Genomic DNA, 26,466 nt, shown 5'->3' on the forward strand with positions numbered 1-26,466 from the left:
GGACATAAAAGCCAGAAGGAAAGTCACTAAATTGCCACAAATGAACTATAAATGTGAGTTATGTACTTGAAAGTTCACCTGTGTGGTGTATTCTTGTATAACGATATCAAAGTAAAATCTATATAGAAGCTACAGGGGTCATTTGGGAAGTCATAAATGCAAGGCAAATTATAATCATATTTTTTATCAACCTACAACAATCATATTCCTTAATTATAGCGATTCTCAATCATAGATTTAAAAATTGTTCTGTATGTACTCGGACTTGGTGAGTTGGCTGAGTAAACTCAGCCCTCTGCTTAGTTCTGGGAACCTGTTTGGTCTAAACTGGCCAAGTCAAGGCAGGTTCAGTACCAAACTGGTCCAACTTGGCTGCTTTGGCCGGGGACCCCGCCATGGCACACTGTTCAAGGAAAATTTGTTAAAAAAAAAAAAACCTAAAGCCTAGTTTCTGGCAACCTAAACCATACCAGGCATGGCGCATACAAGCACTATCCATGTAGGTTGTGCTTCTGCTTGTACTACTGCTGCAGTTGCAGATGTCCCTGAGGAGTCTGAAGACTTTGAGGCAGAGGATGATTTTGTAGCTCATGCCGAGGATCCCATTTCTAGCAGTGGTGATAAGTTTGATGATTGATCATGTTGATCAATGATTTTTGTTACTATATGTAATATGACCATTAGGGGAAGTGTTAGATAAATAGATAATATGACAATTCTATAGAGATTGTGAGGACAATTGTTGTTGATAGGTGGAACCCATTCAACACTCCCTTGCACAATTTAGCTCATGCTTTAAATCTGAGATTTTATGATGATGGCATCACTACTCAAAGTAATGGGGGAAGAGGAAAGCCCCGCATAAGGATAGGGAGGTGGCCATGGGAGTGAGGAAAGCCTTCTTGAGATTATTATCACTTCTCTACAACTGAAGTAAAAGAAGATATTGCAAATATGTTGCTGGACAGGAGGTTATATATGTTGAGAAACCAAGAGTAATGAAGGTAATGCTTGATTTCTATTAACTTGATAATTACTTGTGAATATTAGTTGGCTTCTTATTACTTATATTATCTTCTTCATCAAGCAATTATACAAATTCAAAACATTAAGATCACAAGAGAACAAGAGACACCAAGATTTAGGCTCCAAGCCAGGGCAAAACCTGACAAGGGGGAAAACTCAACGATCCTTCTCTTATAGAATCAGATCAAAATGAGATATCCAAGACCCAAGACCAAAACCAACACAGCCACAAAGTGTAACGAACAAATTTCGTATATTGAGAGGAATGCTCTGATACCAATGTAATGAACAAAGTTCGTACTTCACAATAATCTTCAAAATACTTCGAAGACAAAGACATCCATTGTAGGACAACTAATTATATATAAGAATATTTGAATACAAGTGAGATGATTACAATGAGGGTGAGGGCCTGCGTACATACCTAGGCAGGTACCCCTTCATGAAAGGTGATGTCTTTATAGACATGCCTATTCACTACGAATATTAGTTAATTAATTATTATTCATTATTTATATTATTTGTATATATTTTATTCATAACATTGCCTTCCTCTTCAAAAAGCTCTGTCCTCAAAGCTTATTGTTAACAAGGCATATCATTTGTTTCTTATCTTGAATCTGTTCGCATTTTAAGAATTCTTGGAGTTGTCATTTTCGTTGATACAAGATAACATAATCGTCTAAGTGATAAACAAAACTGTCACACTGAGAAGGGATCAGACCATCCTAAATTAATCTTCTGTGGAACTTGGCAATTACTTGATAGCTGGGATACTTTGTTATTACCAGTCTAGATTGTGCCGACATCATTATTCTTCAGAAACATGAGTTTGTTGTTTCTGTTTTGAGTGATACAGATACGCAGACTGATTGACATATCTGTTGTTGTGATTCAGATGTCGATAAAGAGTACCGGTGATTTGATTTTCCCTTATCATGTGTTTGGCAATTTCCTAATTTACTTTGGGTGTCGATGTTGTTGAGTTGGTTACCAAACCTTCACTTGGAATGTTCATCGTCTGAACTGCAACATTTGAATATGTTTTTTAAGATATATCAGGTGTTTGTGTCTTTTTCTTCAACTTGGACTGAAGACTTTGACAGTTCTTCTAATTTGTTGTTCAATGATTTCTTGTCATTTTTAAGTTTCTTAATTTGAGTGAGTAGACTCTGATTATGATTTTTGAGATGTAAGAGTTCCTCATTTTCTGAGTCAACTTTATTTTGGCATTCAAGCTTCTCATCTTTTAAACACTTGATTTGTTCTAATAATTTTTGATTAAGGTTCTTTTGTTGGATGGTGTTTTCATTTATGTCAACCCATGGAGCTAACTGGGTTTCACTTTGACAAAAAAAACGGTGATTGATGTCAAATGGTTAATGAACCCTTCCTAGTAATTGTCAGATTACATCAAGTTGGTAGCTCCATTGTTGGATGGTTGAAAACCCAAGTCCTAGGGTTTGGGTTCCCTGGATTGAGGATGTAACTTGACTTTGTCGAGGATTTTTGAAAGGTCAAACTATTGAGTTTGGGTTGGAGATCTAGGTCATTAGATTTTCCTCAAAGAGATGTTTATGTTGATATGTGGTACGCCTTGTGGTTCCTCCTGGTTTGAGAGAAAATTGAGTTTGAAGTTGAAGACCCAATTTTGTGGGTTAAAACCCCAGGGGGTAGTAACATGACACCTTATTCACCTATGTCTGTCAATATATGACAATGATTATCACCAAAATCTCATTGTGTATAAGTTGAATAATGGCAAGAACCAAAGGCAATAAACCAATCATTGACTTCTCAACTAGGTAGGACCATATGCACTTAAGCCAATCATTGATTTCAAATTTTAATTAGTGTTCTTAAGGGTTAGATATTATTATTTATTAATTATTAAAGTGTGCTTATTGATTTTTGACATAACATTAATTTAGGAAGGGTTATTTATAATGTTTAATGGAGAATTCATTCTAAGGTGAGGGATCACAAGTATTGTGCACCCTTGAAAGGTATCCTATGTCCATATCCTCATCATTAAGGCTAGCGAGCTTCTTACTTAAGACTTAAGGTAGAAAATTAAAATGTAACCTCCCTGCATAAGAGGAACTGTTATACTGTAAGGTATTCATGAATAGTTCTATCCAGAAGATATGGCTCTCACCATGTATTATGGTAAAAAACCTATTATTGCCTCCTTTTTACCAACGGTTTTCTTGTTTAGGAAATATAACATTACCGTTCGAATATTTTTTGGATTTTCACACTCCTAAAAGCCCTCCAACATTCACCTAAATGAAGCCTCTTTAAGGTCTATAAAAAGAAAAACATTATACCTTACCTCACTCATTAAATCCCAACAAAATCTCTCTATGCTTAGCTCTAAACTTTTCCCGCTATCTGAGGTAGCACAGTTCATATCTCTTGAGGTAGAAAACAACGTAGGATTTGTGGCATCATTCTCTTAAGGACATCGATGTACCAAGGTATGCTTGTAGTTTTGATCTCTTAGAAAAGGATTTTTTTCTTCTTTTGGCATGGGCTTTCATTGGGGAAAACCCTCTTCTTGTAACACTTGTACTTGGCCTATTTAATCCTTTTGTCTTTTATTTTTGGGATTCGTCTTGCTTGATGTGGCCTCTACTCTAAACTTGACTTTGTGCACAAAAGAACGGTGAAGAAGCAGTAATATTCCTTGTGATGATTTTGAGGCTTGAACATCCTCCTTGACAAGCGAAGTTTCTGAGCTTAATTATAGTGGCCTAATTGATGCTACAACAGTTCGTTTTAGGGATACTCTAGTTGGTAATCTAATATGTATATCCCTAGTGGCTTGTTGTCTCACTGTTCTGAGATTCCTGCATGGCCCAAAATCAAAGGAATACACATACTTGTACAATTTTATAGCAAAGGATTTGAAGTCGACCTTTGTAACTATAACTTGTAGCAGCGTTTGAAGTTTTTGCATGAAGTGTAAAATACAAGAACAATTATAGTGCACACACATCCACCGTCACAAGATAAAAGGTATGATGGACTTTGGGTCCTCGTTGCATGAATATTGGATATATAGTATATGAAGGGAATATTCTGAGGTAGGGTTTAACAAGCAGTCACATGAAGTTCATGTTTCTTGTCTTGCTTCACACTGAACATTTATGATCATACTGAAGTATACTTCTGAGTAATAACCCAAGTGAAGTCTCATGTTGTATGAAGTTTATTTGACTTGACATTCATAATTGTAACAAATAATTTGAACTAATGTGACAATGCCCGACTTGATTATATGTAAGTATCAACTTGTTAATGAGCTAGGGTTTGTAATGTGACTTGTATAACCTTGTTTGACAGATAAGCTTGGCATACAAACTTAACCTATATATCTGACCCGTGATAACACTTTGACAACTTAATAAACTAGGAATTTGTATTAAGTGACTTATAGTAATGACCTAAAGGGTGTACTGTCTTAGTGACATAATTGTAACTTTACAAGACAACAGTGCTCTCTTTGTTCTACAGTCTATTGACATGAGAAGATGGACAACAGTATATGACTACTAATCAGTAGAAGTGAAAAGACATACGCTGGTAGCTCTCTGTGGGCAGAATTTGAGAGCATTAGAGGCAGGTCATCGGGATGACCTGAGGAACCTGAGTTTGTGTCATTATTTGATAGTAGTTCCAGATGTTTGCAACATTATGAGTAGTTTGGTATAGTGCGGTAGTATGATATGTTGATTGTCTCATGAGCATATGATGCTTATCCTTACATGAGCAGTGTAGTACAATGACCATTGTAGGTTGATTTGTTTCGTACAGCTTGGACGGTGATCAGTAGTTGAACAATACAATTATCATGAGCAGGGTTGTGCAAGTTGAACAGTTTTATATAGTGCGATCAGCAATTTAGTTGCAGGACTTGACAAGATAATCATTTTGAGCAAAGAAGCATTCTGTTATTTACTATCTTCATATATTAATTTAGGGCACAAGGAGATCCAGTCTGAAAATTGTGAAACGTGGTTCGCTGTCTCTTCAGCATGGCAAGGTGGTGCAAGGCAGGTGATTAGAGTCACCTTTAGGTTGTAGCCTGAGAACACTTTAGGGTGGCAGGGTGGTGCAAGGCAAGTGATTGGAGTCACCTTCAGGTTGTAGCCTGAGAACACTTCAGGGTGGTAGGGTGGTGCTAGGGCATATCGTAGCCTGCACAGGCGTTGTGGTGTCCTTTCAGTTGGGGCTGATAAACTATAGGGCAACGAAGCATCCTTTCCGACAACAGTTGGTAAACAGAGTATTGGAGCACTTGTTAGGTTGTGGCCTAACTTATAGGGCGTTGGGGCGTCCTTCCTTGCAGCAGGGTATTAAGATTTAGTAGCGTCCTACAGGTTGTACCCTGTAAATTAGGGGGTTGACGCCTCCCTAAGTTGTAGCTGAAATCTTGTTGGAATTACTTTTTTTTTAATGTGGAGGAGAAGATAATTACTAAGAAGCGTTCAATGGTTTTTGACCCAAAGGGAGTTTTCCACCTAAAAATCTGTGTCCACTGTTTTATCTTTCTGCATTGTTGTATGGTGTTGTCTATTGTGGATTATTGTTTATGATTATCTGAAGAAGAACAATAATAATAATTGAAGATTAACTAATGCTCTAAAAAAGATTAAAAAGTGCTATTGCTAAGAAACACTGATTGACCCCCCCTCTCAGTGTTTCTAACCTCTTTAAGAGTAAATTTTCTTTTTCTTTCTCTGATAGACTTTCATTGAGCTTGTTGTCGGAACTTTCAATTTCTTGTTCTAACTTGTGTTTCTTAGTTTTACACTTTTTGATTGGTGCACATATCTCAATTTTGTCATTGGTTATGTACTCAAGTGCATTTCTTTTTGACTCTTTTGACTCTATAAGCATGAAGAACATGCTTTGACCAAAAATGAAAAAATAATAATAATGAATATAATAAATATATTAATGATGATAGTACATTACATTATGAAGACCGACACTAGTTACAATTTCAACAATATATACATACATCTCTCTCTCTCTCTCTATATATATATATATATATATGGAAGAGAGGACTTAGCTAGTGTTTGTGGTGTTTGTGTCTGCAGCCCCCCTTTTTTTGTACAAAATGTGAAATTTATACCCCTTTTTTTGTACAAAATGTGAAATTTACATTTCATGTTTATATTAATAGTTCAAGGAAACATTTTGTAAAGGGGACTTGGATACTGAAATTCTTGACTTAGATTTTTCCTTTTCTGGTGTAAATCTTGCAGCTCTTCCATGCATGCATCCACCATTCAAGGTGGGACTTGTTTGGCTTAACTAGTCCTCTGACGTATGGTGAAGATTTGAGAGCTGAAAGTGTAGCTAATTTTGTATTTTTGGCACATGTAGCCTAGGCCCTAATCTATAAGAGGCTAATTTTGGCTTTTTCATAATTTAATATTGTATAGAAGTTAATATTCATGAGATTTCTATTAAATTGTCATTTGTTTATCACTCTAATTTCTTTGCTAATTTGTTAAAAAATTATATTTGGAATTATTTATTTTATTTTTGTCTTTAAATTCCTCATTTCCTATATACTAAAACTTTTTGCAATATCCCAAATGAAAATTTTGGCTGATTTTTAATTTAGCTTCACCAAATTTTTTTCATATAGAAATATCATCCATTTAACAGAAAACTATCAATAAAATATAAACACAGAAGACAAATGAAATACAATAACCCAAATAACATGATAAATGGAAACAAACTCAACTTTATCTACTATAGAATAAAAATACATGCCAATAGATGGAAATAGCTGAGATAATGACGACCATTAGATAATTTGCTGCAATGCTGAACCTGGCCTCCAAATAACAACTGAAAATGACGCCCAACTTGAGAATCGGTCCTCAAAGGTGGGTTGGGTTTCATCCAACTCACAATAGGAAACCTAGGGGTTTTCGTCCTGGGGCTTGCTGAAAATTGAGAACCTCGTTCCCAAACCTCTCCAATAAGAAAATTATTCAACTCCAAGATGTCCTAGATGATTTGCTTCCCTTCCTTTTAAAGATCAAATGGATTCCTCTCCAACCTTCTAGAAATACTTTATTTTATTATTTTATTTCTGTTCTAGAAGATTCTCCCCTTTACTTTATTTAAGCGACTTTTATTTTATTTTATTTGTCACTTTTCCCCTTCTGGTCTTTTTCTTCAATTAGGTATTTTCCCCTTTTTTATGTAATTGAGTGACTATTAAAGTCACTTTTAATCTAGGAAAATGGTAAATTCGTGTCTATGATCTCTCTGGCCACTGAAAGTCACTTTTCACCATCCCATCCTGTAGATCTCTTCGTTCAAGTTCCAATGAGCTATTACACTAAGATGGTTCATCAAATATTCCTTCCAAAATGACACGTTAAGTGTATTTAATCAAGATATGCTGAATAAAAGCCCCGTTTTATGGGAATTGTTGGAATGCAGCGACACTGAGAGTAAGTTGTGGGAAACTGACCTTGATGATGAAATGCTGCGAGCGATCCCCGTAGGACTGCATAAAACACCTCCAAAACCCTCCGGGCCCTCTGATAACGAAATCTTGCTCACATGACCAAGTTGTCACCAACCCTGGAAATCCATCCTAGCCACATTGTAAGGGAAAATGAAAATGGGGATATTACATATCCTCCTGCCCCAATATTGCTTCGCTAAAGCAATTCACATCTGACCACTGTAGAGGCATCTGCACACTGATACCAGGATCCCATATGAACCATGTTGACGAATGTAACTAGTGTCAATTTTCATAAATGTATTTGAGTCCTGATGTAATTTATTTGTTAAAAGAAAGAAAAATAAATTTTATTATAAAAGAAAAATTATTTATTAACCATAGGTTTCATGCTTTATTATTTTATTTTTAGTTCAAAGCCTCCATTGTAGGCTTCTAGGGTTTGTGTCATAAGTCCTAGTCCATGTCATCATGTAATAGAACCTTCTTTGGCTTTATTTGTCAAGAAAGAAAATTATTTTAATGTAAATTGAGTCAAATAAGCCTCCTCCACCAAGTCGGCCTCGTTAAGGAGAAGTTGGCCTCAACATGAGCCTCAAACCACTATATATAGGCAACAACTGTACCTCATTTGGAGCACAAGACAAGCAAGTTCAATTTGCAGTTGCTAAAAGATAAAAATGAGAGCGAAATACCTAAAGTGAAGGAGAAAACTCTAGCGAAGAAGAAAGAGGCACTTGTCAAGCCAAAAGAAGCCAAAAATCTCTCTTTTTTGCCACACGTGTGAGTTTCTGGGTTGTTGCAGGAGGGCTGAAATTCTGGAACTGGAGGGCCAAAATTCTGTGTAGTCGCTGAATTGAATCTAGTTGACAAGAGTAGATTACTGAAGTTTGCATATTCATTTTGGAAGGGTAACTTAGTGGAGTGAGGAAGGTCTTTTGGTCTAGTCAAAGGTCTTGGTTTGTCTCAATTTGATTTGAATTTATTAGTGGAAAAGTTTGACTGGGTTTTCCCCTTTGTTGACCACTCTGTATCAACGACCCCATAACAATGCACCCCTTTTTTCACAAAAGGGATCCATCATGTTCGAGTGTTCGCGCCTTTCAAATTTCATCATCAGTGGGTAGTTTTGTAAAGATGTCAACTCATTCTACATATGTATAATGTAAATAATCCTAGTATGACCATGTCTATATGTAACAGCGTAGGTAAACCTATGGTTTGGTGACGATCTCCATTTTAGGAGGTTTTTTGTCTCTTTGATTCATCTGCCTCTCTAGACACAAATGATTGGTAGAGTTTTTCCCTCCACTCTTACCCAAAGCTAGAATGGATTTTGTCGCTAAGATCTTCGGTGAGTCTTAGTGTTTTAGATCGAGTCTATGTAAAAGTGATTTGGTAATAACCCTAGCTAATTGACTAGATTATATTTTGTATCACAGAAATGGGTAAATATTGAGGGTCTATAATGAATGGGTGTTTCCCCTTCATGTAATAAATTGTAATATCTTGATGTAAAATATATTTAGTGCATGGTCCCTCATAATTAGAGACCATGGCTAAATATTAGAGGGTCGGAAAAATAATTATCTCCTCATAAGTCAATTAATTAAATTTTCTTGCCAAATTAAATTAAAAATCTTAAGTCTTTATGTCCTAGGTAGGTAAATTTAAATTCTCCAAGGGTGAAATTTGTGGGTTTTAAAAAGTTAATTTTTGGAGGTCGCCGACCAAGGTAAGATTGAAGAAATCAAGAAATTTTGGACCCTTGAGCCTTGGTGGTTAAGTCAAAGTCAATTTTTTGAGGAATTAACTCAAAATATTTAATTATTGAGTTAATTAAAAATCAATTAAATGAAAAATTCGATTTTTCCTCAAAAATTAAATAATTTCGACAGTGATGATTAAAATCTAGTTAAATCTTTATGAACGGCGGAGATTAAATTGATAGGGATCAAGCCAACTCGCCGTTGGAAATTTTACCTATAAATTAGAGGTCAGTGTCAGTCTGTCTTTTCATTCGATCTTTGAATCGTGTACTAAGCTCTCAAGCTCTTTTGTATAATTTTTTGGAATAAATGCAAAAGTCTTTGGGGTTTCAACGTGCGGTGGTGTTCTTCTTCATGAATCTATGGTAACGTTGTTTTAATTTCTGCTTAATATTATGTGAAAATTATCAATCAATAGCTCTCCGAGAATAATCTGAATACAGATATCTTATTAAGTTTGTTGGATCTGGGGTAACATTTTAATTTTGGTTTAAGTAGCAGATATCTTAATTTCTTCAGAATTTTATTGTTGTTCTATTTTTCTACTTGGTTTGATGGTTGATATAGTGTTTGCAGAAGATCTCTCAGGTTCTGATTGAGCGTTTGGGGATAGTCCTCGGTTGGACCATCCAACTCTCAGCACATATTTTCTGAAGAGACTACCTCATATAAGCCCCAGGATTTATTTAATGATTAATTTTTTTTTTTTTTGTCTGCAGGGTGTTTTGGGGTTAGTACCTCTCTAAAATTTCAAAATCTTTTAAATGTTTTGTGGAAAAATTGATAAATATGGCTAGTAAGAGCCTTAGATCTTCAGATATGGGAGCAGAGTTGGACTCATACTCCTCAAATCTGATAGATCTACAACCTTTGTGCATAGATATGTAAATTTTTTGTATAGATTTGAAGTTTTTTTTTTTAGTTTGAGTTTTGGGGTTTTTATTCATTTTTTTATATTTGAGATTTGGGTACTTTTTGTTTCCATTTGGAAGGTGTAGATCTGAAAGAGAAATTTAATTTGAAGCCAGATCTAGACCCTAGAGGGCAAGATCTGGTTTCAATACTATTTTGCAAGGACAAATTATTCAAAGTTATTTTCCCGAGGGTTTCATCTGAGCAATTTATAAGTTTTTCCGAGGACAAATCTGAAGCAGAAGAATATCAGTTTAAAAAAAAGGAATTTCTGGAGTTTTCTTTAAGGTTCTTGGGCTACCATTTGTTGCCTGGAAGCCCTTCAAAATTCCTCTGCTGCCATTTCCTGCGTTTTTTCTTCCTACTGATCCTTTTATTTCTTTGAAATAGACTCTCCCTCTGCCAAATCGCAGTCTTCTTCATGACTGCGTTTTTCCTCCCAGCTCACCCTCTATTCTGCGTCTTCTCTCCTTTGCATTCGTTTCCGTTCTTCCCTCTGCCGTTGCATGCATTTCCCTTCCTCCCTACGACCCCGCCGGCTACCTAAGCTCCCTCATCCTCGACCTGCAAACATTCGCATCTCTCTCCTTGCTGCGCTGCCATCTCCTCTGCTGTCATTCAAAAACCCTACTCTCCCTTTAACGATTTCCTTTCGATATGTTTCGAAGTTTCGATTTTTTTTTTAATGTGTGACTTTTGGTTTTTATTTATATTTTTTGATTAAAAAAAATCGTTTTTTTTTTTTTTTTTTTAATTTGTTTGTTTGTTTGTTTTTTAAATTTTGATTTTGTTGTTTTTTTAAACAAAAGAAAAAATTTAAAATTTTCATTTTCATTTTGGGCTTTAAGAAAGGAATTAAATTTAAAGGAAAATTTAAAAGGCTTCAACAATTTCAAGTTAAAATTTTTATGTGGCCCATTAAATTTTTTAATTAACTAAGCCTTTTACTCATATTTGCCACATTTAAAATTTTTCTTCATTCATGAACTTTATCACATTAAAATTGTCGAAGGAATAATTAAATTTTGAATCTAAAGTTTCTTTTGGGTTTTTTTTTTGTGTTAGGGGTTTGGGACTTTAAAATTGTTTAAAGACCTTATTAACTAATTTACCAACAACTAGTTTTCAACAACGAATTCTGGGCAATGATGCAACCATACTATTTATTCCTTAAGATCGATTGATTCTTCACCTTGTCTTGAGGATGGACCACATTAGTTGGTTCGAAGCATCGACCAAATCCTGATTATGTGATTAATCCGAAAGACATCTATCGAAATTTTGTGGTGCTATTTTTTTTTTTTAATTTCTCTATAGTCAAGACACATTTAATTTTTTTTTAAATTATCTCTGAAGTTTGACTATAGGAAAATAATAAATTTTTCTGGATTGGGGTCACTTAAGAAAAATCATTTTTATTCTGGAATTGTTTGAATTGTTTAGCATTTGAATTTCATGGTTCTTCATGGTATTTAATTTCAAAATTTAATTGCTAAAGTATTTTGCATGCTAAGGTTTTGAACATTTTCTTATGCTTGACATCTATTGAGATTGCTCGTCGTTAAAGTAATTGTAAGCGTGGTTTAATTACTTGAATTATTGGATATTTATTGCATATTTCTTGGCGAATTTTTCAAGTAATTGTTAAGTACTCTTTCATGAAATTGTGGTAAATTGCATATATTTTGTCTCCTAATCTGAGTATCTTTGGCATTGATATTAAATTGTGAAGAAGCTTTTGTTCTCTTTGAGCTATAATTGCATTTGAAAGATTCTAGATAAATTGAAGTGATAGGCTTGTGATTGTGATATTTCAAGCATATTGTTGAGAAATTTATCTTACAGTCTAGTAAAGTGAATATCCATTTTGGACAATTAAAGGTTTTGGCTCATAACTCTGAAGCAGATTGTGGCATAAGCACTTTTCATCCTTGAATCTAACTTCATCTCATCTTCTAATCATCTCGTGCATTTGCATATTAAGTTAATTCTGCAAAATCAAAATTTACTTCCAAGCATAAGCTTAGTCGATAGAGAGATAGGTACCCATCCATCTTTACTTGAGAAGCTTGCTTTTAATAGTACTTAAAACGGTGACTTTGCAGTCATTAGAGCCACAACTCTCTGCAGTACCAGAGGCACCGGGTATGTTAGATTTTCAGGAGAGGTATTGTTAATCACACCTTAGTGTGCTTCAACTTATCTTCTCTCTGCCAATTACTACGAAATCAGGCTTAATATAGAAAGGATCAAAGAGTTTAAACTTAGGTAAGCATTTAATTAAAATTTACCAAGATTCCTACATCTGACATTAGCTTTAGGATCTGCATTTCATATAAGACAGTCATTCATTCCAGCAGTAGTTGCAAATCAATTACTTGGTTCTAAATTTCCTAGCAAGATAGTTGACTCCATAAGGCACTGGTATCAATTGCTTAAATCTAATCGAATCCTATAAGTCTTGCTAAATATAAAACAGGTACTTGGTTGCTTCACTGTGTCTCCCGAACTGGTTGGTTCCCAACTAGTTCTCTTTCATTCCATTTCCGTAGGGTCTACCACCCTTAGCTTGCTTTTGGGAGACAACTTAAATGAAGAGATTGGGAATTAGGGTGACAGCCTCCAATCTGAGCCGTTGTTGCGTTGCCTAGACATTCTGTGCGACAACACCCTGCATAGGGGTTTTAGCCCTAGTTGAGTGCCTACTTCTGGTGTCATTGATTTTCATGTTTTTTATTTGATGATTGCTTGATGAGAAGAAGATAAAGAAGAACGTAAAGAAAGCTAATAAGAATATAAGAATATCACAAGTAATTGTCAACAAAAGAAAATCATTTTGCCTTTCTGATTTTCTAACTAACCATTGGGTCGTATCATGCCTTCGTGTGAACCAACCATGAATGGATTCCTCAATGCTTGGATCTCGAACCAATCTTTGACTCATCTCGCCATCAATAGATCCACTTGGATTCCAATGCCACCATGGCCAATCATTATCGCCCATGCCTAAGGGTTCGTGCTATGCTATGCCCTTGGCTAAGAATATCCTCCCAAGAATCATCCCATTAATAGAATACTAACTCATAATCTCCTGCCAATCCATCCCATGGGAAGGATCAAACATATGAACACCAGCACATGGATGAAGTCCATAATGCCAATGCTGCTCTATGATCAACTCATTATGCTCCATCCGATCAACCAATAAAATCCATGTAGAAGATTTTGCCCCTCTCTAATGGATAGAGGTGGGCTAATAGTGCTGCAGGCCCTATCTATGTACTCCTGAAGAGGGCTACTCTGTATCTCCAAGGTATACTCCTCTTGCTGCCTCGCTAGGAACCTCAGCCTTCCCTTCGACTCAACACATACCACTCTAAGCTCCTTAATTCTATTGTTCTGCTGCAAGATGGTGCCTCGTACTGTTTGGATCTTTTGCTTCAATGCCATAAGATCAGTCGTAAAATGCTCAATCTTCTCCTGGAAGCTACTGTCTAAAAGTACTGTAAGCTTGCTAGATGCCTCTACATCTATTTGCATCTCATCGATGGGTGGACCCAAAGATGGATGATCAACCACCTCCATCACATCTCCAACTTGAGCCTTCAACTGGCTCTCTAAAGATGGCTCATCATGCACACTATGCATATCATCCTCCTCATCTGACTCATGCTCCTCTATGTGCTCTTCATGCTGGATCACTAGTAGCTCCTCTCGCAAGTCTCCCTGAACCGTGTTCTCCTTGGTCTTCTTCACATATGGGGTTAATCGCTGCTCATCATTCTCAACCATCAAACATGGATGCATAGGTGAATTGCTATCAATATCTTCACATGATTGCTCATGCTCCTCAGAGGTATCCTAATGAAAATCAATGGATTCAACTATAGAAGAAGAATCCTCTAGAATGGTCGGAGGGAATATCCTCCTGCTCTATCTCCGTCATCTCCTTCGTATCACTCAAGCAGGAGTGGTCAGGTCCCCAAGGTCCCTTGCAAATACAACAAAGGCCTTTCCTCCTTAGCTCATTCTTGCTGTTGGTTTGAATCTTCGTATTCTTGCCTTCACTGCAAACTCACGTCTTTCTCAACTCCTACTTGGTCAACAAACTAAATAGTTTCATGTTCTGCTCAACCAACCTTTCAGCGAGCTCTTAAGCAGCGGGTGATACTACCTGTTCTTTCCCCCAAATGGCCAACAATCTGGATTGTAGCATCTTGCGGCATGGTTACCCATAACTCTAGCTATGATCTCTAAAATCTTGAGCCTCTTCCCAAAGGTAGGACCCAAGGTGTCGTGCAACTCCTGAAGATTTTCTTCTATCAACTGAAAGAGTTCATTCATAATTTCATCATTGTAAGGGAGCATAAGTGATGTTATTTTGATAATCTCACCGAGACATGAGGCAACTATAAGTATGGCTCCTTCACAAGGGTGCTCCAAGAATCTCTGCTAGATCAAGAAAAGCATTGTTGGTTTGAGTGCCCAATTTAGAACCCTCAAATCTGATTGGATCACCTTAGAAAGGTGTGAATCCAATTTCTCCAGATTGAAGAGAGTTTTTGCGGTCAACTTTATGTTCTTCAAATCTGACCCAAGTGCAAAGAGCCAATTCCCTACCTCCAGTTCTTTCCGCAAATCTCTTATTTGGTCCAGCTGTAGGATAGCATGTACCCCCTCCTTTGAAAAGGGTCTGCTGTTTGTTTTTTTTCTTTGGGCCATGGAAGCATTGCGGCCCAAAAAACCAACTGCTACTAAGTTATTAAGGGAATTTATGAAGGCCTTCTCCCAATCATCCATATTTCAGTCCAACAATGGTGACAATACTCTACTTATGACAAATACATAAAGCTGATTCAAACCTTAACTCAACAGTATACACATAACTCTGATTGTCAACTTCACTAGAAATATACAATAAAACTTTGACTCAATACGAACTAGCAATAGGCCTCCCCTATCATGACATATTCAACCTTTATAAATTACACTCAACAATAACATGGAGGTTTAAACAGCTCATGTAGACTCACTATATCCTCTCACTAACCCAACAAATATTAAAAAATTTCTTTGAGAACTTTTAACAAACAGTTAGCAAGCAATACTTTTGTCAAACAATTTGCTGATAAAGTGGAAACACTTGTAACATAAATAAATATGAGAGGCAGATGCTTGAGAGAATTACAATGTTCAAATGAGTTTGAGGAATCGGGGACGACTCCAACAATATAGTAGTCCGATTTGGCCTTGAGAAATGATCACACCTGTTTCAAGAAGTAAGTCGACCCTCAAGGAGAACTGAGTCACAGTATGTAAATTTGGGTTTCAGCAGATGAATTCGGCTCCATCAAATAAATTTATTCCAACAAATAATCTTGGCCCCAATAGATAAATCTGGCTATGACGAATAATTATGATAAATGGAACAATAATATGGCTTCAACAAGTAAAATTTCTTCAGAAAATCTCCAAAAGTAATTTTGCCAAAATTTTAGTAAATTCTAGGAAAAATTGGATAGCCAGTGAATCACATTTTTCTTTCATTGAAAACTACCACAATAGAAAACCCAACCAAATTTTTTAATAATACTTAGGAAGAATCTCTCTCTCTCTCTCTTTTGTTGACTTGGGAAACTTAATCAACTACTACACCAATAAATTCAACTGCTGCAAAATAATTCAACCCAACAAGAGAAATTCAACCCGATAAGAGAAATTTGGCACGACAAGATAAATTTAGCTCACCATAATAATTTCGATTCATCAAGAGAAATTCGACACAACAAAATAATTTGGCCTAGCAACATAAATTCGGCACAACAAGATAACTTCGGTAGAAAAAAATAATTTCGGCCCAAAAAGATGAATTCATCCCAACAAAATAATTTGGCATTGCAGTAAATCTGGTCCCACAATTTGTTTTCCTTCGACACTTCGAAAAAATCACTTGCAACAATTATACTCCAGCAAATAGATTAAGAAGTTTAACCCACAAACTTGGCTCCTTCAATCTTTAGGAACAATATAGCAATACGACAAACTTTGATTTTAACCTACAACTGGCCAAAATCATGCTTTGATACCACTATAGTATCCCAAATGGAATTTTCGGCTAATTTTTAGAATTTAACTTCACCAAAAATTCTTCATATAGAAATTTCATCCATTTAACATAAAATTGCCAGTAAAATAGAAGACAAACGGAATAAGGCAACTCAAATAACACAATAAATGGAAACAAACTTGACTTTATTTATTATAGAATAAGAATGTATGCCAATAGATGTAAATAGTTGAGATAATGATGGCCATCAGATAATCTGTTGCAATGCTAAACCTCACCTCCAAATAACCACTGAGAATGACGCCCAACTCGAGAATCTGAATGATCTTCACTCCAATCTTCTGATCTATTGTAGATTGGATCTCTAATAACACCACTAAAGCTCCATGAGGTTTTTGGGTGAAATCTCCTCAAAGGTGGGTTGGGTTTCGTCCAACTCACAATAGGAAACCCAAGGGTTTTCGTCCTGGGGTTCACTGAAAGCTGAGAACCTTGCTCCCAAATGTAGGAATTTACAGGGTAAGTTCCTCAGAAAGAACACCAAAAGGACACTGCTCACAACCAGATCTCAAATCAATACACCAGTATTTTTGACGTGGTTAAAACCCTCAAAGTGCAAGGAGGGAAACAGTCCACGGCCTGTCCCAACGTGGGTACTACAGGCAATTTATTAATCAAAGAATGAAAATTTACATAAGCTTCTCTCATGCACGGATTTCCCGAACAATGACCCTCCATGCGCTTTAAATAGAACTCATGGACCAATCGGGTGTCAAGCCACGGATCAAGTGTCGGTAATACCGAGGTGAGAGTGAACCGTCGGATCACTACATATCGTGACCGTCGGATTGTAAGTTACAAAATGTACAACGGTAAAGAAACACACTTTACCTAACTCTAACCTAACTCTATACTAGACCAAGTTGAACTTAACTATATCCTATGTGTCGGAATATCCTAACATCCCCCCTTAAGAACAACTTGGGATAGGATTGAAGGATTTACAAATATGACACAATAGGAGAAGGAAGGAGGCACTAGAGCCTATCCCCCCTTAGTGACAACTTCCTGAACTCCAAGCATATATCGAAGTTTAGTGAACTTCGACTCTGTGAGAGCCTTTGTGAAGATGTCTGCAACCTGATCATCTGTTGGACAATATTGCACTTCAAGAACATGGTCATGAATGAGCTTTCTGATGAAGTGCATGTGTAGTTCAATGTGTTTGCTGCGCTGATGCTGGACTGGATCTTTGCATAGCTGAATGGCACTTTGATTATCACACCAAAGTGTGGTTGGATGCTGCTGCTCAAAGCCAAACTCTGATAGGATCTGACGAAGCCACAAGGCTTCCTTATTAGCTTCCACGACACCACGATACTCTGCCTCTGCTGACGAAAGAGAAATGGCAGCCTGTTTCTTACAAGCCCATGTAATAGGTCCTGAACCAAGAGTGAAGACATAACCGGCAGTAGACTTCCGATCATCAGGGTCACCAGCGCAATCAGAATCAGTGAAACCAACTAACAGAGGAGCTGCTTTGGCACTGTAATGAATCCCAAACTGGACTGTACCTCGAACATAACGAAGTATTCTTTTAGCTGCTTTCCAATGACTTTCACGGGGGTTTTGCATAAAACGAGCAACAAGGCCAACAACAAAGGAAAGATCAGGACGAGTATGGGTTAAATACAAGAGTTTTCCGACAAGTTGACGATATAAGGTAGCATCAACTTCAGGAGAAGTACAAGAGACTGAAAGTTTGACTCCAGACTGAAAGGGAGAAGGGGCTGGCTTACAGTCTTCCATGTGAAAATGACGAAGGATATCACAAGCATACTTGGACTGGGAAAGGAAAATACCCTCCTGGGATTGCAAGACTTGAAGACCGAGAAAATAGTGTAAGTGTCCTAAGTCTGTCATTTCAAATTTCTTTTTAAGGCTGGACTTCACATGGTTTATAAGGTTGGGATCATTGTTTTACAAACCGGCCGTTTCGAAACCGAAACGGCCGAGTCGAACCAAGTTGAAGCCTTGAGGAGTGACCCGGTAGAAAAACCAGTCCGGGAGGCCGAGTCATGACTGACTCGGTCGAGTTATTGCATGACTCGGCCAACCCGGCCGTTTTGCACATCTACTCGGCCGAGTCATTAAATTCAGCCAGTCACCCAAAGAAACAACGATTTTTCTATTTTTTTTTTAACTTTTTAACATTTGGCTGATTGTTGGGGACTCCAAGGTGTTTTCTAAATTGGTTAAGTGCTATTTGGGGTCCATTCCCCTCTCTTAGTATTGATATGATGTTCAAATTTCATGGTAATGTTAAATTCTTAAAGTAAAAGTGACATTCTCCTTAATCTTCATTTTCATCCTTTTACTTAAATTTTTAACATTACCATGAAATGACTCAGGATGTTTAAGAGTGGTTCCAGCCTCATTGGATTTCATATGGAGAAAGTAGAATTTTAGATTTCATTCAAAATCCAGCAGACTTATCATTTTTTCAGGGTTTTAGGATTGGAGGATTGCAATGTTTCCATTGAATTTTGTCATGTATTAGGGTATGGAACTCGTATTTAATCAAGAGCACCAATCCCTCTGTGTACCTTGATGTTAGTGACATTGGTTGTTGAACTCCTCTGGGATTCGCTCTCAAACCTGGAGCTTCTGAAAATGTCGCTTCTGCTCCCGTTTTCGCTCTCGCTCCCCACTTCCGCTCCTGCTCCCAAGTAACACTGAGCTAGATGATGTTGGCAACTCTAGCAGTAGCTAGTACTGGTCATTGATGGGGCCCCTTGTCTGACTCTGATGATGATGATCCAGAGATTGGTCGAGATGATCTTGGCTCCTCTGGCAGTAGCTACTAGCCTCCTTGGTTATTTGTATTTTGTTTTGACTCTTGAGTCTTTGATCATGTATGACAGACTACAGTTGACTATGTATTTACTATTGCCATTGGGTACCACCGTACCATTTTGATATAATGGATTGGTTCATGAGCCTACTTTGATCATATGTTGTCTTCCATGTATATTATAATGTTGTGTATTTGGAAACTTGAATGAAAATCTTTAAAATTATGTTTAAAATATTTAAAATTATGTTTTTTTATAAAAAAAATAAATATTTAATGTATTTTTTACAACGACCGAGTCATTGAAATCGAGCCGGTCGAGTCATTACCGAGTACCGAGTCGGAGTCGATCCTCGGCCGAGTCCGAGTTGTAAAACATTGGTTGGGATCACTACCAGTAAGAATAAGATCATCAACATAAAGAACAAGGATGATAAGAGAGTTGCCCACTTTCTTGGTGTAGACAGTATTGTCAGAATGACACCTAGAAAAGCCAGATTCTAAAAGAAAGCTATCCATTTTGGCATACCAAGCCCGAGGAGCTTGCTTGAGGCCATAAAGGGATTTCTTAAGTCGACAAACAAGGCTGGAGTCTGTTTGTATGAAGCCAATGGGTTGTTCCATATAGATTTCTTCCTGCAAGTCCCCATGCAAGAAGGCAGATTTAACATCCATCTGATGGACTTCCCATTTTAAAGAGGCAGCAAGGGAAAGAACAAGGCGGATAGAGTTCATTTTGGCAACAGGGGAGAAGGTTTCAGTGTAGTCAATGCCTTCAACCTGTGAAAAGCCCTTAGCAACGAGACGAGCTTTATGTTTATCAACTTTCCCATCTGGTCCATACTTGGTTCTGTAAACCCATTTACATCTAACAAGTTTGCGTCCCTTTGGTAGAGGAACAAGATCCCATGTATCATTTGTCATCAATGAATGATATTCTTCATTCATAGCTGCTTCCCAATGTGGATGGCCTGAAGCTTCTGCAAAAGTGTCAAGATCATGATTTACTGGAGCTTGAGCCAGTAAAGAAGAGGCTGTTTCAAACTGAGAACGTGTACGTCGCTGATCTGTAGGATCACCGGCAAGATCACCTGCTGCATCCCGAGTAGCACGGACCCATCTTGGAAGTTGAGGATCCTGAGAAGGTGGGGGAGGATTATCATCCTCGCTTTCATCATTTGAAGAAGAAATGTTTTCAAAAGTAGAAGAGATAGGAAGAGGTGGCACATCCGCCGGACTAGGCTCGCAGACCGATTTATTTTCATCAAATTTTACATCTCTTCTAATGATAACATTTTTGGACTTAAATGGAATAAGTCTGTAACCTTTTACATCTTCAGAATATCCAACAAAAGTACATTTCTCACTCTTAGGTTCTAAAGCTTTATGCTTTTCATCTGGAATATGGGCCCATGCTTCACTTCCAAACACACGAAAGTGACTTACATCTGGTTTAATGGAACTCCAAGCTTCTTCTGGAGTGATATTCTCTAGAACCTTAGTAGGAGTGCGATTGATTATATAATTTGCACAATTAATTGCTTCGGCCCAAAAACTAAGACTGAGTCCTTTAGATTGCAGCATACAATTAGCCATTTCCTTTAAGGTGCGATTTTTCCTTTCAGCTACACCATTTTGTTGTGGAGTGTATGGAACAGTATGTTGCATTTGAATTCCATTTTCGGTGCAAAAGTTGATGAATGTGTTTTTAACATATTCTCCACCATTATCAGTTCTTAGCTTAAGAATTTGATGTCCAGATTGTTTTTCAACAAAGGCTTTGAAGGCCAAAAAAGTGTTAAATACTTCGCTCTTGAGTTTTAAGAAGTATACCCAAGTGCGTCTGGAGAAATCATCAATGAAAGTTAAGAAGTACTTGCAGCCAGAGAATGAAGCAACAGGAAGAGGACCACATAAATCACTGTGCACAAGCTGTAAAGGGGCTGAGGCGTGCCAAGAGGCACGTTTGTCAAAACTGTCCCGATGATGTTTTCCGAGTACACATCCGGAACAAACACCATCTCTGCAAGATACCATAGGAAGACCTGTCACCATATTTTCTTTACATAGATGCTGAAGGGAGCGATAGTTTAAGTGACCAAATCGCTCATGCCAAAGTTTGCTCACTTCATCATTATGAGCAACAAATACTGAGGGAAGATTTGATGACCCAAAGTTGTGAAACTTATACAACCTTTTGGAATCATCAGCAAGACCAGTAGCTAGAATCTGTTTAGGATCTTTTAGATCCTTGATTACAACATCATGAGGTGAAAATTCAACAATTTTACCTTCACCTGAATGAGTTATCTGATAGACAGATAGAAGGTTGCAGGATAAGGTTGGAACACATAATACATCATTAAACTGACCATTGTCTAGATGAACAGTTCCAGTCCCTACAACATTAAGAGATCTATCATCACCAATATATATATTTTTGGTGTTACAATCATTTAAAGAAGAAAACATGGCTTGGTTTTTGGCCATGTGATAAGAGGCTCCAGAATCAATGAGCCACTCATGAGAATGAGAAGAAGAAGAAGATACATTTAATGCATAACCAGACTGAGATGATTGACAACGACATGCAGAAAGTGCCATTCCGGAAGTTGAAGTTGAAGTAGGCTCCACATGGATGTTATGTTTCTTCATTGCGGCTTCCAAGGCTTCCATCTTCTTAAAGCATTTAGATTCTAAGTGGCCATCTCGATTACAAAAGTTACAATGTCTATCAGTCTTCTTCCATTTGTTTTTATTGGTCTTATCATTTTGCTGAAATGATCTTTCATTTTGAGGCTGAGATGGTTTAGGACCATTCTTTTGAGGATATGACTTCTTAGGATTCTTTGAATTTGGTTGCTGCTGGGCGGCTAACGCTTTCGTGGAAGAGTTTCCAAGATTAAGAAGACCAAGGTGTAAGAGTTTTTCTTGTTCTCTTATTAAGGAATCACAAAAGGAGTCAAAGGAAGGGGCCTTGTAGTCTTTTCCTTGACAAATGAAAGCTTCCCTTGTAGAATGGAAAGTGGAAACAAATACAGAGTAGGCTGGTCCCAATTTAGTAAGGATGGAATAAATAAGGTTACCATCTTCTTTCTTAACTTTAACACCTTCCAAGAGATATCTAAGGGTCTTGAATTTGGACAAGAAATCTTCAATGCAAGAAAAATTATTAGGATTCAAAGTAAGCAGCTCATTTTCAAGTTGATGGGCTCTAATTTCATTTTTAATCCCAAAAACTTTAGCAAGTTTTTCTAATGCTTCATGAGGAGTCTCAAGTTCTGCAATGTGGAATCTAAGATCAGGAGAAATAGACATCCCTATCAAACCACGTGCTTGATCTTGTCTATTTTCCCATTTTGCAGCCTTGTCTTCATCTTTTGGTTTCTTCTCTTGGTCTGTGGCTATTCTGAAGAGACCTTTACTTCTAAGTAAATCTTCCATGTAGGCTACCCATTGGAAGTAGTTAGTTCTGTCAAGAATGACTTGGCATGGACTTTCCATTTTAAAAAAAAACTGAAGCTGAAGATGCTGAAAGTAAGTGTTCCAATGGATAGATCTCGAAAAAATAGGCGGTTTTAAAAAAAACGGCTCTGAAAAAGGCTTCCGGATGAAGAAGTTATGGCTTTCTGAAAAAAAATTGTTGACGTTGCCGGCAAAGTGCGCGAATGTGCGGGAATGAAAAAAAATCCGCCCCCACAAAATGGAGACTTGAACCCAAGACCTCTTCTCTCTTAAAATAGCTTTGAACCAATTGATCTATACAAAAAATTTGAGAGAGAGAGAGAGAGAGAGGGGGGGGGGCCTTGGTTTGCGTGCTTGCCTTGAGAAAGCTCTTTTTCCCTACAAAACACAAAACACAAAACCCAACACGAATATGCAAAGAAAAACGAACCTTGCGGCTCGAAGTTAGCTTTAGCAAAAAAACTAGAAATTTAAAAAAAAAATCTCAAATTTAGCTTTAGCCGAAAAACTAAATATTTTTCTCAATGTTTCTGATTTTCCGAGATCACACTAAGGTGCAGGGAAAAGAGCATACGCATGAGAAAAATCCTTCCTTTCTGTTTCTGATTTGCCCAGATCGCACAGAGTCGCAGGGCAAAGAGCATACACAGAAATGAAAGGTATAGATCCGGTTAAAAAAAAAAGGCTAAATAAACTGAGACCGAAATAAGCAGAGAGAAAATAACAGTAAACTGCAAAAAAACACTGTATACCTCCCGATCTGAAAAATGACGCAGCTAGGGCTACCGGAAACCTTTTCGCGTGAAACGAAAGGGGTTCCTCACTGGAACAGATGCTCCGAACGCAACAGAGCAGTCCTCTCGGCCCGAAAGCAGTCAGAAACAGCAGATCTAGGAAACGACAGCCGCATGCAGTTCTACCGGCTTCAGATTTGGATCACCAACGGACGCGGCCCTCAAATAGCTCTGATACCATGTAGGAATTTACAGGGTAAGTTCCTCAGAAAGAACACCAAAAGGACACCGCTCACAACCAGATCTCAAATCAATACACCAGTATTTTTGACGTGGTTAAAACCCTCAAAGTGCAAGGAGGGAAACAGTCCACGGCCTGTCCCAACGTGGGTACTACAGGCAATTTATTAATCAAAGAATGAAAATTTACATAAGCTTCTCTCATGCACGGATTTCCCGAACAATGACCCTCCATGCGCTTTAAATAGAACTCATGGACCAATCGGGTGTCAAGCCACGGATCAAGTGTCGGTAATACCGAGGTGAGAGTGAACCGTCGGATCACTACATATCGTGACCGTCGGATTGTAAGTTACAAAATGTACAACGGTAAAGAAACACACTTTACCTAACTCTAACCTAACTCTATACTAGACCAAGTTGAACTTAACTATATCCTATGTGTCGGAATATCCTAACACCAAACCTATCCAATAAGAAAACTATTCAACTCCAAGATGTCCCAGATGATTTCCTTTCCTTCCTTTTAAAGATCAAATGGATCTCTCTCCAACCTTCTAGAAGTATTTTATTTCCATTCTAGAAGATTCTCCCCTTTATTAAGTGAATTTTATTTTATTTTATTTTAATCACTTTTCCCTCTGGCCTTTTTCTTCAATTAAGCATTTTCCCTTTCTTTATTTAATTGAGTGACTAATTAAAGTCACTTTTAATCTAGGAAAACGGTAAATCTGCCTAGACAATCCCACTAAAAGTCACTTTTCACCATCCCATCTTGTAGATCTCTTCATTCCGGTACCAATGAGCTCTTACACTAAGGTGTTTCATCAAATATTCCTCCTAAAATGATACCTTAAGTGTATTTAATTAATATGTGCTCAGTAATAGCTCCGTTTTATGAGAATTGTTGGAATGAAGGAGAACCAAGAATACGCTGTGTGACATTGGCCCTGATGATGAAATGTTGCAAGTGATCCCTATCGGACTCCATAAAACTCCTCCAAAACTCTCTAGGCCCACTGATAACTAAATATCGCTCCCATGACCAGGCTGTCACCAACCTTGGTGTTGGAAATATAACTAGTTTCAGTCTTCATAATTGTTATTGTACTCATTTCAATATGTATCTTATGTAAACAAACAAAAGAAGAAAGAAAAAGTTATTATTTTAAAGCATGGGTTTCATGCTCCTTATTGATGGTCTTCTAGGTAAAAGCATGTTCTTCATGCTTCTAGGGTTTGTTAGGTCATAGGATTTATTGTCATGAGTCAAGAGAGTCAACATCATGATTATAAGACACTTCCGGGCAAAATGTATCTTGTAAAAGAATTTATAATGAGTCTAGAAAGTCTTGGAAACCTCCAAAGTACAAGTCGGCCGTGGCAACTACAATTCAACCTAAAAGAGGGAATTCTTTTAGCTTCATTTGGGACATACACACACACAAGTTCTATCTCTCAAGAAATTCGATTTGAAGCTAGAAGAAGCAAGAAAGGAAGAGCAAAGGTTTAGAAGACAAGGAGAATCGAAGAAGGAAAGTTTATTTTTGGGCTCCATTTCTCTCACACATGCAAAATCTAGGGTTTATGTAGCTTCTAGGAAGGCCAAAATTGCAGATTCAAATTGTAGTTGTAGGATCAAGTTGTTGGAAGAGTGAATATACTGATTTGACTTCGTTGCTCTTAGGAAACATCATCTTGCTCAAGTAAGACCTCTTGAAGAATTGTTTTAGGGTTTCTGCAACAGCTAAAGTCGAAGTTGTAGGTCGAAGCGAGAAGTTGAAGTTGCAGGGTGAAAGTTGGGGGTCCAAGTTGTAGGTGGTTGATGCAAGATTGAACCTTGTTGATTTGATCTACTTGGAAGGGTTTTCGTAAAGGGCTCACTTGGTACTTGAAGGAGGACTTGGTCTAGGATTTGGATCTTGATTGTCTCATTTGAAGCAAATTCTATAAGAAGAGGAGATTTTCTGGGTTTTCCCCTTGGAGGGGTTTTGCCCTGGCTTGGAGCCTAATTTCTGTGTCTATTGTCTTTACTTTACTGCTCTTGATATTTGTTTCATGAAAAGATCTAATTGTTGGTCAAAGTTGTCATTGATGTCAATATGGCATTTTGAAGATTGCTAAATCCAAATTGCTTGGAAGCCCTAACCTAATCTAGCATTGATTGTTGATGAAGCCCTAAGAGCATTATCTTGCAAACCTTAACCCTAACATTATTAGTGATTTCAAAACCCTAATTGTTAGTTTTTGTAGCATCGGATATGTTCTAGCCACAAAATTTTGTGGAGAGGCTAGAATACATGAGATCTCCAAAACTTAGAAATCGTTTATGGAAATTCCACTTAGAAGTGTCTGAATTAGATTATTAACCAATTTTTAAATATTTCCTAATTCTAAACTTAGGGAATATGGTTAATTAATCAATATTAATTGAGATAAGGCGAGAATCATCTAGAAACTCACTCAGATCAACCCAAAAATTATCCTAGCCATTGATTAGGTTTTAATCTCGGTCGTTGGTGCTCCAACTGTGGATTATAAAAGAAAGTCGATGTAATGGTGGAGATCATCCAGTGTAGATACTAAGTTTCCTAGGCTGTTCGATTTTCTCAGTAGCAATAACTCAGCAGAGAAGATAGAGCCATAGGGTGAGTAGCAGGAGGAAGAGGAAAACAATAACATTTCGGGAGGAGGTTTTTCAGTTCCTGGAAGAGTCAAAGGAAGGAAGGTTGAAATCTTCAGAGGGCCAGCGTAGGGAATGCGCAGAGGCTGATGCAGGCATTCTAGCGCAAAGGTCAGTGAAGCTATTTCGGAGGTAGCAAAATCGCTGTGGGGTGAGAAAAATTCTCACAATATTTTTGCCAATGTTTTCTTTAGATTAGATTGCTAGC

The 26,466-nt window shown here is 37.4% G+C and overlaps 1 protein-coding gene across 2 annotated transcripts in view; it reads left to right on the forward strand.

Annotated features, from left to right (window-relative positions):
* Window positions 1-26,466, forward strand: part of LOC149244914 (NADH dehydrogenase [ubiquinone] 1 alpha subcomplex subunit 8-B-like) — a 128,572-nt gene that overhangs the window by 92,075 nt on the left and 10,031 nt on the right. The window contains exon 2 of one of the 2 annotated variants that reach the window (XM_089457601.1): window positions 6,306-6,334. The exons of the other annotated variant lie outside the window; for it this stretch is intronic. Within the exon in view, the coding sequence (XP_089313727.1) occupies window positions 6,306-6,334 (29 nt within the window). The remainder of the gene's footprint in view (window positions 1-6,305; window positions 6,335-26,466) is intronic. 2 annotated transcript variants of the gene reach the window in all.

This window comes from Pinus tabuliformis, chromosome 7 (genome assembly GCF_031772625.1).
Source record: "Pinus tabuliformis cultivar Carrire ecotype Pingquan chromosome 7, CPIR1, whole genome shotgun sequence".
In the NCBI taxonomy this organism is placed as follows: domain Eukaryota; kingdom Viridiplantae; phylum Streptophyta; class Pinopsida; order Pinales; family Pinaceae; genus Pinus; species Pinus tabuliformis.